The 14993-nt window shown below is 64.3% G+C and overlaps 1 protein-coding gene across 2 annotated transcripts in view; it reads right to left on the reverse strand.

Moving 5' to 3' along the window:
* Window positions 1-4475, reverse strand: part of CERK (ceramide kinase) — a gene marked incomplete at its 5' end in the record, with an annotated part of 28679 nt that extends 24204 nt beyond the window's left edge. For both annotated transcript variants that reach the window (XM_081083764.1, XM_081083763.1), the window contains one exon: window positions 4343-4475. In XM_081083764.1, coding sequence (XP_080939890.1) covers window positions 4343-4475 — 133 coding nt within the window. The remainder of the gene's footprint in view (window positions 1-4342) is intronic.
* Between the last annotated feature and the right edge of the window lie 10518 nt (window positions 4476-14993).

Raw genomic sequence — 14993 nt, forward strand, 5'->3', positions numbered from 1 at the left:
TCCTTCCAGAACTCTCGAAGGGTGAGGTCTGTGCTCTCCGTCACCTCAAGGCAGTGGCGGGACAGGTGCTTCGGTGAAGAGCTTCTTGAAATTAGGAATCACCTGCTGGTCCACTGGCGGCAGGACAGGGGCGGTGTTAGGTGACATTAAACTTCAACTAAAAGCAGCGATGGTGGGTGGTCACCTCCTCGGCCGGTGTCTTCCCTGCCAAGGTCAACCTCTACCTTCACTGAGCCTACCTGTCTTTTTGCCTCTGTGAGAACATGCCCTTGACATGTCTGGGTAACTGGTAACTTCCCTTTTTCTGGAGCCCTTGGGGCACAGCCTAATGTGCTGGGCGCCAGGACAGAGACCACAGATTATCATGTTAATTGTTCCTGCACCCACCGAAGCATGTGTCCATCATTTTACGTTTCATCCAATCCCAGGGGTTTCCCCCGCTTTGCTTGCTCCCACCTCTCTGCTCTATCACCAATGGATTTCCTGTAGCCCACCTGCGTCCCTCCTTTGATTGAAACGTATAAATACGGATGAGAAATGCCATTCTGTGGAGCATCATCTCAACCCGCTGAGGTTCTGCTTCCCGGCAATGGTCGATAGTTTGGCTCAATAAACTCACAACAGTTCCTTACGGGTTTGAGTGTTTTTACGGTGACACACGTCGACACCAGGAACCTCCCACCTCTGGGTGTCCGGGATGATGCTCCGACCAACCACGGCACCGGCCCGGGCCCTCCTCTGGTCCTGGAGTCACTGACCCCACGGGCAGGTCTGTGTGCAACTGGTTAGACTAGAGACACCCTGGGGCAGCCTGCCATGCACACGCTGTGCCCACAGGATCCCTCTGCCTCCGGCCCCGGGCACGTGGGGGGGGGGGGGGTCAGAACCAAGTGAGCGCCCCCAGCGGCGGCGCTTTCCCAGGCGCGCTGGGTGTCGGGAAGGTCAGAGGAGTTTTAGCCGCGGGGACCCGCTGCTTGCACATCCCACGGTCACTCCTCTCGGCAGCAGGGACTGCGCGGAGGGTCAGGCTGGCGCCCGCCCGCTGCCTGCTCGCATCGATAAAGCTTTATTGGCGCGCAGCCGCACACCTTCATTGGCCCGCGGCCCGCAGCTGCTTTTCCTGCTACAACAGCAGAGCTGAGAATGGTGACCCACAACCCTGAACGCTTTGCTGTCTGGCCCTTTAAGACAGTGCCGCTGACCTATTTTAGAACAACAAATGGCAGGTCACCTTGGAGCAATCTCAGGACAATGGCAGTTTCTCCGCCAGCTGCTAAGTCATGTGACCTGATGAGACCCGAGGCCAGAGCCTGAAGGGACAGCAGGGGAGGACGCAGCTCAGGAACCCACCAGCCTGGCCCGTCCCTCGGGGCTCTGTGGCTGCCCACGTCTGGGGACACACTTTATACACAGCCACAACCTGCCCGAGGAGCTGGCCACCTGCCGGGGCATCCCAGGCGGAGCCAGGACAGTGCCCATGCCCCCCCCCCCACACACACACACGGCTCCCAGCCCCAGCCCTAAAAGACCCCACTCGGAGTCTGAGTGCGTGTACTGCCAGGGGTGTAACCCAGACACAGTTTCAGTCTGTTTCAAGTTCAACCACTTTGCCAGGTTTCCTGTTTGCAGTCACCCCACTTCCGCCAGGGAGCACATGCTGGCTCCCAGCTTCCTCGCAGCGGCCTCACGGGGTGCAGGAGGGCCGGCCCCCGGTTCCGTCTGCTCCTGGACTCTCGCTCCCAGCGCAGCGGCAAGAGGACGAGCGCGCCTGCACCCAGAGCCGCTCCCTCTGCACAGCCTGCGCCTGGGGGCCATCAGGTCGGGCTTCCAGCTTTCTCCTCTGAGAACAGGAGAAGGGGGGGCTCAATTCACCCCGCCCCCGCCTGTGCCCGGAGCTGCATGGTGGCCCCCAGCCTGGCCTCCGGGGCCCTCCTAGAACCTGTTTTTGCACAGCCTCCATCCCTCCGTCCCCACCGGGCCACCGTCCGTCCAGCTGGGCGCGCAGTCTGCTCCCGGAACCCAGTGTCCAGTGTGTGTCTGCCCTCCTGCCCGGGGCCTGGGGCCTTTTGGGAGTGCGGTTATGAGGAAACCCACAGAGCTGGCAGCTGTGTTCCCCCACCGCGGTGGAGAGCAGAGTGTATGAGCACAGGCCGTTCCCTGGAGGAGGTCAGGAGGCCCAGCCTCCCAGGAGGGGGTCCCATCAGGAAGCTGGGGTGCACTTGCATCAAAATGCTCACAAAAGGAGCAGCGGGTCCCCCCAGGAGGACTGCGTCCGCTGAGGAGTCGGCAGCCTGCAAATGCAAGCGGCCGCACCAAACCGGCTCTGCTGACCCGGAGCCATAATAGCAGCCTGCGGAGGTGCCAACGCGGCAAGAGGCAGGGAGCATCCCGCAGGGAGGGGGGGCCCCTCAGGCTGGGGGTGGCCACGCCGCCGGCTGCTCACAAGCACAGCAGCGGGACTGGGACCCACCAAGCCTCCAGCTCCAGCCACCGGCTGGGCCAGCGACTTAAAGTCTCCGTGACTCAGTCCCTTCATTTGCAAAGCAGAGCGGGCTGTTTGCAGGGGCCGCTCATGGCAGGCACTGGAGGGACCCCTCAAATGGGACGATGCAGGCGGTGCCTGGTCATCCTCAAGCCCAGAGCCACGGGAGCCGGCCCGGCTCCGCTCGCCTGGGCTTCACAGAGCAGGAATCAGATGGAGGGCCCTGCGGGGGCCGCCAGGAGGCAGAGCGTGACATCGCTCCCTGGGAGGACGTCGGAGCGACCCTACAGGAGCAGACGCGCGGACACCCAGCCACAGGCTTCTGGTGACTCCAAGGCCAGAAACCAAACGGTGGTCAGGGCCTAAGGCCACCCTTGCCCTTGGTCGACCGACATTCCAACTCTGCCCCGCCTGCAGACCCCACAGCCTCGACGTCAGAAAGCGCCCCCTACTGCCCCAAGGCGTGGAAAAGGCATCCCCAATTCTGACCCCCACCCCCCAACCCAGTCACGGAAACCATAAATCCCTGCTCCTCCCCCAGTGACTTCAGTTGGCCACAAACCCAGGCCGTGCAGACCCAGCCCTGCTACCCTCGCTCCGGCCGGACCAGGCCAGCAGCCGCCTGACCCTGCTCTGTCCACTCTCCCCACAGGGGCCACAGGGCCTTGAAGAATGAAGGTGAGACCGGAGGAGGCGTCCGGGACTTCCATGGCACTCACCGTAAAAGGCCAAGTCCCACCTCAGCCCTGCCAGTACAAGGCCCGGTCCCCTCCCCCAGCTCTCCCCCATCCCTCCCTCCCCCCATCCATGCTGGCCTCCTGGCTGGCCTCAGGGCCTTTGCACTCCCTGTTCCTCCTGCCTGGAGCATCTCTCCCCAAAGCGCTCTGGTCTCTCCAGGTCTCTGGTCAATGCTGAGAGGGAAGCGAGGGCTGCGGGGACCCCCTGTCCCCCCGTGACCTGCCCCCCTGCGGGGCTCTCTTCCTCACACATACATGCCCGTGCGCCCCTTCGTCTGTCCTCTCCGCAGGCTGGGACCTGCTCCGCCCTGCCCCGCAGGCCTCCAACAGCAGCTTGGGGACACGCTCACACCTGCTCACACTCACCGCCAGGCTGTCCTGGGCCCGGCCACCCCCTTCTCACTGTCCACACCTGGTCTCCTGCAAGCCCCGCCTTCCCGGGATCAAATGACATCTCAGTGCTCGGCTCAGGGCGCCCTGTCCTTGTCCACGTCCACCCAGCGTCCTCCCGGCCCCGCATCCTCTCCTTTCTTCTCTGGATTACACCTCAACAGGGAGGCCTGCGGAGGCCACGTGGCCGGCCAGACCCCCGCGAGCCCCACCCCTGGCGATCCGGCAGCGGGTCCCCAGCCGCCCTTGGCTTTTCCCCAGAACCAGCCCCTGCCCGCGCAGAGGGAGGCCGCCTCCCAGGCTCGGGGTCCCTTTCAGAGGAGCATCTGCCCCGGGGTGACCTTGACACACCTGGGGCTGCGGGCGCCCCTCGGGTGGCTCATCACACTGGTCCCCACGGTGCCCTTCGGCTCCCTGCGGGCCGCCCCAGGGGGGATAGGGCCCGGACCCCTCCCCTCGGCCTCCAGGACCGCACCCTCCGGCCGCCTTCCCGCACGCCTGCCCGCCCCTGGTCCCTCTGTCCCTCCGCCCCCTGGTCCCTCTGTCCCTCCGCCCCCTGGTCCCTCCATGCGTCCGGAGCGAATAGGTCTCCGCGCCCAGCGCCCCCTCCGCGCCCCTCCTCCGACCCCTTCGCTCCCCGCCCCACGTTCCCTTCCCCCACGGCCTCCCGGCGCCCGCACCCCCTGCCCCGGCGCCCGCCCCCCTCCCGCCCCCCGGGCCCGCGGACACTCACCCGCGCCGGGGACGGCGGCTCCGGGCCCCGGGCTGGGCCACCAGCGCAGCAGCGCCCGCGCGGGGTCCAGGCTGACGGCGCAGCGCTGCCGCTTCACCCACAGCACCGAGCGCAGCGGCTCGGCCGCCCCCATCGCGCCGGCCCCGCGGGCGCCGCCTCGGCCGGGCGGGGGGCGGGGGGCGACGGGCGGGCGGACGCCGAGGGGCGCGGGACCGTTAGCGGCCCCTGGAGCCCGGCCGGCGGCGGCGGCGCGGGGCGGGCGGGGCGGGCGCGGCGTTGCGTCACCCCGTACGCCGGCCGCGGGCCGAGGAGGGGCCGAGGGGCGGGCGGGGCGAGGGGGAGCCGCGGGGGCCGGGCGGGGGGTGCGAGCGGGTCGGTGGGGGCCGAGGAGGGAGCGGGTCCGGCGGGTTCGCGCGGGGCGGGCGCGTCCGGAGGCCGAGCTGGGGAGCGGCGCCCCGCTGGCGGCTGGTGGCTGGGTCCCTCCTGCGGCCGCCGCCGGGGAGCTCAGTAGCGCCCCCGGCAGGTCCCGATGACAGGGGGTTCCCCCCCTCCCGGCAGGTCCTGATGACAGCGGGTCCCCCCTCCCGGCAGGTCCTGATGACAGCGGGTCCCCCCTCCCGGCAGGTCCTGATGACAGCGGGTCCCCCCCTCCGGGCAGGTCCTGATGACAGCGGGTCCCCCCCTCCGGGCAGGTCCTGATGACAGCGGGTCCCCCCTCCCGGCAGGTCCTGATGACAGCGGGTCCCCCCCTCCGGGCAGGTCCTGATGACAGCGGCCCCCCCTCCGGGCAGGTCCTGATGACAGCGGCCCCCCCTCCGGGCAGGTCCTGATGACAGCGGCCCCCCCTCCGGGCAGGTCCTGATGACAGCGGGTCCCCGCGCAGAAATGCCGCCTGGGCACCGCGGGGCGGGGAGGCCTGAGCCCAGTGGCCCGGCCCTGGGAGTGGGTGGCAGGGGCCCACGCCATCCAGGTGCAGCCACCCCGGGCCGGCATGTGGCTTGGGCCCCAGGTCCCTTCTCGGACCCCTTCCTTGCCGGGCTGGGCGGGCCTGCCGTCCAGGGAAATAAGCTGGGAGGCAGGGTGGGCGGCCTTGGGGGGAGAGGGCCCTGTGAGACCAGGTGGACGTGGCCGCCCTCTCCCCCGCATGTGGCCCACCCTGAGGCCACCTGGGGAGGCAGGTGTGGCGGGTCCCTCCTCCCAGGTCTGGGGGTCCCAGGTGCCTGCACACCCAGGCTGAGGGCAGAGCCCCCCGAGGAGGCTGGCTCAGAGGCCCTCCAGGCTGGGGCCGCGGAGAGCAGCCGGGGTCCCACAGCCCCTGGCCGGGTGCTCGTGGCCAGCCTGCGAGGGGAATGCTGGCGTGTGAGCGCCTGGGAGCCACCAGAGCCAAGGGGGCCTGCAGGCTGCAGGCAGGGAAGGCCAGCTGGAGGAGGAGGCCTTCCTTCTGGGACGCTGGGGGGTGGGAGGGTGAGGCAGCCGAGCCCTCCCCTCCTGGGAGAGGGAGCTGCTGGTCTGAGCCCAGATTCAACCCTCCCCTCTTCGCGGGGGTCTTCCCTGACCCCCCTACTGAGCCATCGCTGCCCCGGGAGCGGGTCTGCCCGCCTCGGCTCCAGGAGGCATGACTCGTCTTCCTCTGGAGCCCTGGTGCCAAGAGCAGCCCTGGCACCGTCCACACAGGGCACCTGCCCCAGATTGATCAGTGAGGAAGCTGCGCTGAGAGAAGGCAACGTGCCTTAAAGGCACAGGGCGCAGAGGTGGCAGAGGTCTGGCTCCAAGGGCCCCAGCCACCTGCCTCCTGTCAGCTCCCAGCCCAGCGTCCCCTGGGTGCCTCCCACGGGAGCCTGCCCAGCAGAGGGCGAGCCCACATCCTGGCCGCCTGTGCCTGGCACCACGTAGCCACCCGCACGGGTCTGATCCTGCCAGCACCCAGTGATTCACGCTTCCCCGGGAGCCCGGCCCAGCTCCAGGCGGGTGCTGGGAGCACAGAGCAGGGCGGCCACCGGGCAGAAGGTAGGATGTGCGTCCCAGCCCCGCCCCTGGGCAAGGCGGGCCTGGTCTGCCCGCCAGCCTCCTCCCTCCCACGCTGCTGCTCCGCGGCTCCAGAAATGTGGACGTGAAACTTCTCTGGAAGCCGGAGCTGCGTGGGAAGGACAATGGCAGGGAGGGGCAGTGGGCAGGGGCCCGGGACGCCCACCTCCCTGGCCGGGCTCCTAGCCCCCGCTGGGTTATTCAGTGGAGGCCCGCTAACGCCCCTGGAGTCCTGGAGTCTGAGTGGGGGGCCTGAGAGATAAAACACCGGGGCCCCCGGGGGCCTGAGGCGGGACCCTCGCCCTCCTCACTCCCAGCTCAGAGGCCAGCCCGGGTTCTCAGCGCTCTTATGGGCTGAGTTGCTTCCCCTAAAATTCACCTGTTGAAACCCTCACCCCCGGGCCCTCAGAATGGGACTGTATTTGGAGACCAGGCCTTCAGAGAGGTGGTGACGATAAAGTGAGGTCGTGGGGTGGGTCCCCATCCAACTGGACGGGGTCCTTACACGAGGAAGTCGGGGCGTGCAGGGCCAGGGCGCCCGAGCACAGAGGGAGCCGTGCGAGGAGAAGCGGCCTCAGCGGAAACCCGACCTGCCGGCCCTGACCTCGGGCCTCCAGCCTCTGGGAGCTGGAACCGAGAGGAAACCGTTTGACCGTCGAGCCACGCAGGCTGTGGTATCTGCCACCCCAGCAAAGTAACACGGTGGCCGTCCACCCTGGGGGGTGGGGGGTAATTCTAGGCTCAGTCGGGAGGGGCCTGGCCCACGCAAGACAAGACCCCTAGGGAGAAGGCACAGCCCTGGGCCATGGGAGGCAAGAGGCAGCTTTGCCCGAGGCGCTGCCTGACCTGCCGCGCTGGAGCTGGCTGTCTAGGCTCCCAGATCGTCCACACCAGCCTTCAAAGGCCGCGCGACCCAGTTCCCCTGACAGCGTCCCCGCCCCCTGGCCCACCTCTGCCTGGCACAGGGCCCCTCCCACATGCCTGTCGGGGACAGCCCACTCAGCCTCCCTTCCCCCACCTCCCCGCCCTTCATGCCACTGAGTGCCCGGCAGCCCACAGTGTGGGCACTGCCCCGCGGGGCTCCCCGCCCGGCTGCCACGTGCAGGGCTACAGACTGTGCCCGCCCACCTGTCACGGTGGAGGTGACCAGGCTGCCAGCTGGGCCGGAGAGCCTGGGCTCAGCCCGCAGCCAGGAGCCTCCGTCAATCAGCCTGCCACCCGCCCGCGGCCACCTGTCCCTGTCCGGTCTGCAGGCCTGGGCTGCGGCCCACGTCTGGGCAGCTGGTCAAAGCCAGACATCCTGCCCCGCCAGGCAACACCCACAGCGTCGCCAGGTGACCTCGCACACTGGCTGCCTGGGCCCTGAGGTCCTGCCTAGGCGCGCGGCATTTCCACTCAACACCCCCTGGGTCATCCATGCCATACCTGCTGGCCCCGCCTGCCCAGAGCCCTGGCCACCACCGGGGCCAGGCAGCCACAGGACCTGACGCCTAAGCATCTGGGTGGGGCAGGAGGACACTGCACCAGCCGCCGCGTAGGCTGCCAGGCATGCCCCCTCTGCCCTCCACCCTGCCCTCCACCCTGGAGGAGGAGCCGTCCAGCTGCGGCGCAACAAGGCTGCCTGCCTGGAAGAAACATCCGGGCCCACAGAGGCCCAAGCGTGGAGCGTGAGCTGCTGGTGAGCCGGCCCGCCTGCCTTCCTGGGGGGCTGGCCTAGAGGCAGGCGCTCCGGAAAAAGGCCGGTTCTGTTGGGTGAACTCTGGGGCGGCTCCCGGTGGGAGGGACACCCCTTGGCCCCCGTGCAACTGGAGGAGGCTGGGCAGTGGGGTGGGTGGGAGACCAGAACGCGGGCCTCCTTAGGGGCAGGGAGAGCCCATGCGGGCGGCGGACTGTGGGTGCCTCCCCGGGTCTCAGCACAGGGTCCGCTTGGGGTGCAGTGTGGTCTGACTCCTGTTAGGGGCTGGGAGCTGCTGCAAGGTCCAGCCTCAGGAGTCAGGGGAGGAGGGGTGCTGGGGAGGCCCCCATCCTGGCAACACCTGTGCCCAGCCCTAGTTTCAAGAGGCCTTTGTACCCCTGGTTGGGTGTGATGCCCTTGTAATGAGCTAATCTAGATTATAAAAGGCCGGTGGCCCTAACGACCAAAGACCGGCGCGGGTGGGCGGGGCTGCGCGATTTCGCGTGCTGGGCTTCCAGTTATTAATAATAGGACAGGAGCGAAGGGAAGGCCAGACGTTACAGGCATGTTCCCTGCAAAACACTGGGGGAGGGAACCACAGCGCGAAGACAGACCGACGCCCAGTGAAGCCGGGGAGACGGGAAGGTGCCTGCTGTCAGCTACACCTGGGAACAGAGGTCACTGGCCGGAGTGGGCGTGGCCATGGCGGGGGAGGGGGGGCTGGGGAGAGGAGGTGGGGGGGCGAAATGGGGGATATTAATCCTCTGAACAAAGAAGGTGGCTCCTCTCAGCACGCTGGGCTCGTGGCTCCCCTTGGCTTCCTGGCGTCCTCCGTGTGGCCCACGCCGTGGACCCCCACCACGGGCTGATGCTGGGCCCGACCCGGCTCCAACACGGAGAGGAAGTGGCTTGGTGTCTAGCTCGGCTGCACCCCAGCCGCACCCCCAGCCGCACATCTATGGCCCGAGCAAGGGAACGGGACTCACAGAGCCGTAAGCTGCGATGATCAGACCGATAAGGCAGCTCGCCCAGCCTGTTTATTTGCCTTTTTATAAGGAAAGTCCATAAAAACAGAGAGCGACATGGCAAAGGCCCAGGAGCCAGGTGGCCCGACTCAGCGGGGGACAGGGAGGGGCACGGGGACTTCGGTTCAGGGGCGTCAGGCCTGCGTGGGGATGCGGGGGCAAGGGAGGGGCTGCTGGGGAGAAGCCCTGCTTCCCACAGGCCCAGTGCGAGCAGCCCGCCCCCGGGGGAGACACCCGAGGAAGGACAGTCGGTGTCCAGCTCACAGGTTTTGCAACATAAACAAGGGATGTCACACCGAGTCCACAGAGGAAAATACAAAGAGGAGGGGAGGAGGTCCGTGGAACAGGCCTATCCGAGCGATTCACGAAGTCCACTCCTGGGGGCAGAGGCCAGCCACGCTGAGCGGGCGGCTGGGCGTGATGGTGGCCGAGGACCCTGCGTGGGGGGACAGGCGGGGGGACTCCAAGGACAATACAGGACAATGGAGACGTGTGGACAGAGCATGCGAGCCAGCAGGCGAGACGGGGCGGGAACTTGGACTTGGGGCAGGGAGATCCCGGAAGCTGGAGCAGCTCACTCCACCCCCGTACAGATGGGGAAACTGAGGCCAGAGCGGGGCAGCGGGCTTGGAGAAGTACAGGAATGCAGCCAGTCCTGCAACTCACGTCCACGGAGCCCTCCCGTGTGCCAGGCCAGGCAGGGAGGGCCCCACCCACGCGCAGAGGCTGACAGACGAGGGCCCCGCAGAGCTCACAGGGCACAGGGAGTCCCAGGCGGGGCCTTGGCTCTGAGAGCTCCCAGCAGAGGGTCCGGCCGGGACCAGGGTTGGGAGGCCTCCTGGGAAAAGGGGGTTAGGTTTCCATCTGGAAGAACTGGGTGCACTGTGGGCGGGGTGAGCGGGTGCCCCGAGGCAGAAGCTACCGTCCTCGCAGGAGAAGGCATGTCACAGTTTGCAGAACTGGAAGCAGGGAATCGGGGGCCCCTGCCCGGCCCCCACGCCCTCCGTGACCCACGCCCTGCTCTGTGTCGGTCGGGGCTGCTCACAGCCTTCCCTGGGAACACGATGGCTGTGCCCATTTTATAGAAGATGGGCTACAGGCTCTGAGGCAGCCGTGGGCAAACTACGGCCCGCGGGCCGGATCCGGCCCGTTTGAAATGAATAAAACTAAAAAAAAAAAAAAAAGACCGTACCCTTTTATGTAATGATGTTTACTTTGAATTTATATTAGTTCACACAAACACTCCATCCATGCTTTTGTTCCGGCCCTCCGGTCCAGTTTAAGAACCCATTGTGGCCCTCGAGTCAGAAAGTTTGCCCACCCCTGCTCTGAGGCCTGGTCTGCTGCAGGAGGTGGGGGGGTGAGGGGGGAGAGGGGGGGAGAGGCGAGCCCTGCTCTTTCTCAGCCGGACACTGTTCACAGGCAGGCTTCCTTGTCCGCAGGGGAGGGGACAATAAGACCTCCAACAACCAAACAAAAGGAGAAGCCGGGGCCTGTGAAGCCCTTTCTCAGAGGCCCTGGCCCCCAGGGCTTTGTGCACACGTGGGGTTGAGAGAAGCTGTCCCCGTGTAACCACACACAGTGGGTCCGTGCTGCCCATCAGTACTTGAGCCAATTGAGCAGAGACAGGGTTGAATCACACCTGAGCGCTTATTCTAATGTTGCTGGCAGCACGGGAGAGCAGCACGGCATCCACGGAGTCTGCTCTGCAGCCCATCATAAGCCGGCTGCTTATCTATATTACAAAGGGCTAATATGCAAAGTGTCCCCTTGGGAGTTTGACCAGGAGACCGGGAGTTTGATTGTTCACTATGACGTGTGCTGACCACCAGGGGGCTGGTGTGGAACAAAGGAAGGTCCCAGCCGGCAGCCAGAAGGCCCCTAGTCTACATATATAAAAGCCTAAGCGACCGGAGGACCAGTTGACTGGTTGCTATGACATGCAATGACCACCAGGGGGCAGACACTCAACACAGGAGCTGTCCCCTGGTGGTCAGTGCGCTTTTATAGCAGGAATGCTGCTCAGCTGACCAATGGGCACCAGACACCGGGCTCATGGCTGGCAAGCACAGCTGCGGTGGCACAAGCCTCTCCCGCCTCCACGGCAGTGCTACCAAGTGGTGGCGGCGGCAGGCACAGCGGGGCCGGGAAGAGCAGGAGCTGCATGGCGCCCGGCCCGGGCTCCTCCCCGGCTGCCTGCCGCTTCCTGCACTACTACATCCCCCGAGGGGTCCCGGATTGCGAGAGGGCGCAGGCCAGGCTGAGGGACCCCATCGGTGCACGAATCCATGCACCGGGCCTCTAGTATAGGTGTAAGTACAAAGGAAAGTAGGCAAAAGGGCAGTTTACAGATATGCAAAGGGACTAGGGGTCTTCAAAGGGCTGAGCGACATGCAAGGGCTGGGCCTTCATGGGGAAATGGCCAAAGGGAGTCAATGACCAGGTGAGCCGGCTGGAGGTCCGCAAAGGCCTGCCGGTAGCAAAAAGGGCCGGTGACCCTGGTTCCTGTAACTAATCTTTGTTCATCTTCCCTTGACAACAGGCAGCTCCTCACAGGGAGGGAGGGTCGCCCCTCCAGGTCAGCTGCAGCCGGGGTGGAATGTGCCTTCCTTCATCAGAATAACCACCCCGTTCACAGAGCGTGATTCATGTTCATGCAACACTAGCTGGTTCACCCACATCCTGTTCCCGCCCCCTTCCACCCACGCGCATCATTTCTCCCCAACGTCAACGTGAGGAGCGTCCAAATCCATAGAGAATTTTTTTTTGCGTTTATTTGAGCCCAACTGTCAACAAGTGCTGGGAAGCAAAATCTCAACGGATTGGGATAATGCTCTAGACCAGCGGTTCTCAACCTGTGGGTCGCGACCCCTTTGGGGGTCGAACGACCCTTTCACAGGGGTCGCCTAAGACCAGGGGTCCTCCAACTACGGCCCGTGGGCCACATGCAAATACAAATATTGTATTTGTTCCCGTTTTGGTTTTTTACTTCAAAATAAGATATGTGCAGTGTGCATAGGAATTTGTTTATAGTTTTTTTTTTAAAACTATAGTCCGGCCCTCCAACGGTGTGAGGGACAGTGAACTGGCCCCGTTTAAAAAGTTTGAGGACCCCGGCCTAAGACCATCGGAAAACACATATATCATTACATATTGTTTTTGTGATTAATCACTATGCTTTAATCATGTTCAATTTGTAACCATGAAAATACATCCTGCATATCAGATATTTACATGACGATTCATAACAGTAGCAACACTGCAGTTATGAAGTAGCAACGAAGATAATTTTATGGTTGGGGGTCCCCACAACATGAGGAGCTGTATTTCGCAGCATTAGGAAGGTGGAGAACCCCTGCTCTAGAGGGTGACAGTTTTGCACCTTATTTTATACATGACAGTCAAGGGGGTGACAGGAAATCCACTGGGGACCGAGTAGGGAGGCGGGAGCAGGCACAGCGGGGAACCTGTGGGCCTGGACGGAAAGTGAAGGGAGGGACACAGACTTCTCTCCCGCGTGGGCGTGGTGGGCGCAGGGCAGTTCGCAGTGAACAACGAGCCGGGTGACAAGAACACGGGGGGCTGGTGGTCTGGGCTGGGGCCGGAGGAAAAGGGAACGACCCCGCATTCCAAAGGCCTGGGGGTCCCAGATGCCAAAAGCCCACCGACAGGCTCCGTCCAGGAAAGACTGGCCTCCGTCGGGGAAGGTACGGGCCAGGACACGGCTCCCCGCACGGCTCGCTTCGAGCGAGGAAGCTTTCGTTTCCGACCCTCCGGTGCGGTTGGGTGCTCGGTCTGAGTGCGTCCGGCCAGAGGCCTCCCCTGAGCGGGCCGGGCTTGGCGTGTGGCCCCTCCTCGCCCACACCGCTGCCCACCCTGGGGAAGGTGCCAGCACCATCTCCTACGATCAGGCTGGCCTGGGGCTGTCAGGAGGGTCACCCCACACCCCAGGAAGGAAGAGGCCTCCCAACCAAACTCCCAGAACCAGCGGGCCTTCCTGCCTCCCTCGGCCCGGAGGGATTCTGTTAAAGTGGAGAACCAGGTTCCATCCAAGTCTCCCCCCCTGCCCCCCCCCGCCCAGGGCCCCTCCCCCCAGCCTCCCTCCTCCTGCTCCCGGCTCTGCAGCAGCCAAGACTCCTGTCACCTCAGCCCCTTTGCACTTCCCCAAGCATGGTTTCCACCCTGGACTCCTATTGGCCGGCTCTCCCGTCACTCCAGTCTCTGCTCCCGCCCCCCCTTCCTCCTCTTTGTTTTTCTAACGTGTTTACACCAGGCTGTCCTGGGTGTTCCTGTGCTGGCTTAGGGCTCACTGACTGAGGGCAGGGCTTCACGCAGGATCCCGCGTTTGTACCACACGTGCGTGTACTCCCGGCTCCCGTGGGGGCTGGGTGATCAGGGCGCTGCCACAGGGGGAAGTGACCCCTCTGTCCATATGCTCCCTGCAGGCGGACTCCTTCTTACCCATCGGCATTCTAATCCCTAGAGTTCCCTCCTTGCCCCTGGAGTTTCACAAAAGCAGCCCCTTACCAGGAAGCGCCTCTCCCAGCGGATGAGGGAACTTACGCATTATTGATCAAAGATTTGCAGGAACCTTGTGCCGGACGCCCATCAACGAGGGTCAACAGACTAAGCACAGTCTTCCTCGAACCCCTGCTGGCGCCCAGAGGTCTGGGACCAGTCACCTCTTGCCCCTCCCACCTCCCTTCCCTTCCCAGAAAAGAAGCCTGAATTCTGCGCTTCCTTAACGTGGATTTGAGGCATCACTAGGTCTCCCATCTGCTCAGTTGGTGCCTCCCCGATCAATAACCCTTCTGTGGACGGGAGGGGCCACGTGCTGACCTGACAGCTCAGGGGCGGCCTGCGTGGCGGTCCTGCAGACTCAGAGACCTGAGGTCACCACAGGGATGGTCTGACATTAAACTGTAACTAAAGCAGCGATGGTGGGTGGTCACCTCCTCGGCCGGTATCTTCCCTGCCAAGGTCAACCTCTACCTTCACTGAGCCTGCCTGTCTTTTTGTTCTCTGTGAGAACATGCCCTTGACATGTCTGGGTGACTGGTAACTTCCCTTTTTCTGGAGCCCCTGGTGCACAGCCAAATGTGCTGGGCGCCAGGGCAGAGACCACAGATTCCTTCATTGTTACTGTTCTCATGTTATTGTTGACTGTTAACTACCCTGCACCCACCCGAGTAAAAGGGGCATGCGTCTCCCCATTTTACTTTTTATTTAATCCCAGGGCTTTCCCCGCTTTGCTTGCTCCCGCCTCTCTGCTCTATCACCAGTGCGTTTCCTGTAGCCCACCTGCGTCCCTCCTTTGACTGCGACGTATAAATACGGATGTAACCCGCTGTTCTCCGGAGCATTATCCCAATCCGTTGAGGTTCTGCTTCCCGGCAATTGTCGACAGTTTGGCTCAAATAAACTCACAAAATGCGTTACAGGTTTGAGTGGTTGTACGTTGATACAGGTGCCCGCCCACCCTGCCGCCTGCGATCCGGCGGGAGGGGACACCTGCCGGATCCTGCCCGTCATCCTCTTCGCCATCACGTCTCCGAGGTGCTTCCGCAGACGGCTGCCTCCCCTCATGCCCAGGGCCACAGGTGTATCTGGAAGCGAAAGCAGAGCCTAAGGCCACGGCTTTCCAGCAGGCGGTTTCCTGGGGGAGCGGCCTGGGGGCAGGAGCCCGGGCCTGGGAGCCTGGTCAGTCCAGGAGCAGGCCAGGCCTCCTGTGGCTGGTGCGCCACCTGCGGGACCCCCAGCCCTGTGGGATGAACCTCAGGGTTGGCCACCCCAGGTTCATCCTCCCCCCTGCCCCCCTCTCCCCAGGGTGTTAATTTCAGTCTTGCAGATGTCAGGTGCCTGGTGTTAAAGCAAAGGGGCGGGGGCAGAGAGACAGCTGAGCCTCCAGGGGCAGGTGGCCCTGAGG

The sequence above is a fragment of the Myotis nattereri genome (genome assembly GCF_964212035.1).
Source record: "Myotis nattereri genome assembly, chromosome: 2".
NCBI classification, from domain to species: domain Eukaryota; kingdom Metazoa; phylum Chordata; class Mammalia; order Chiroptera; family Vespertilionidae; genus Myotis; species Myotis nattereri.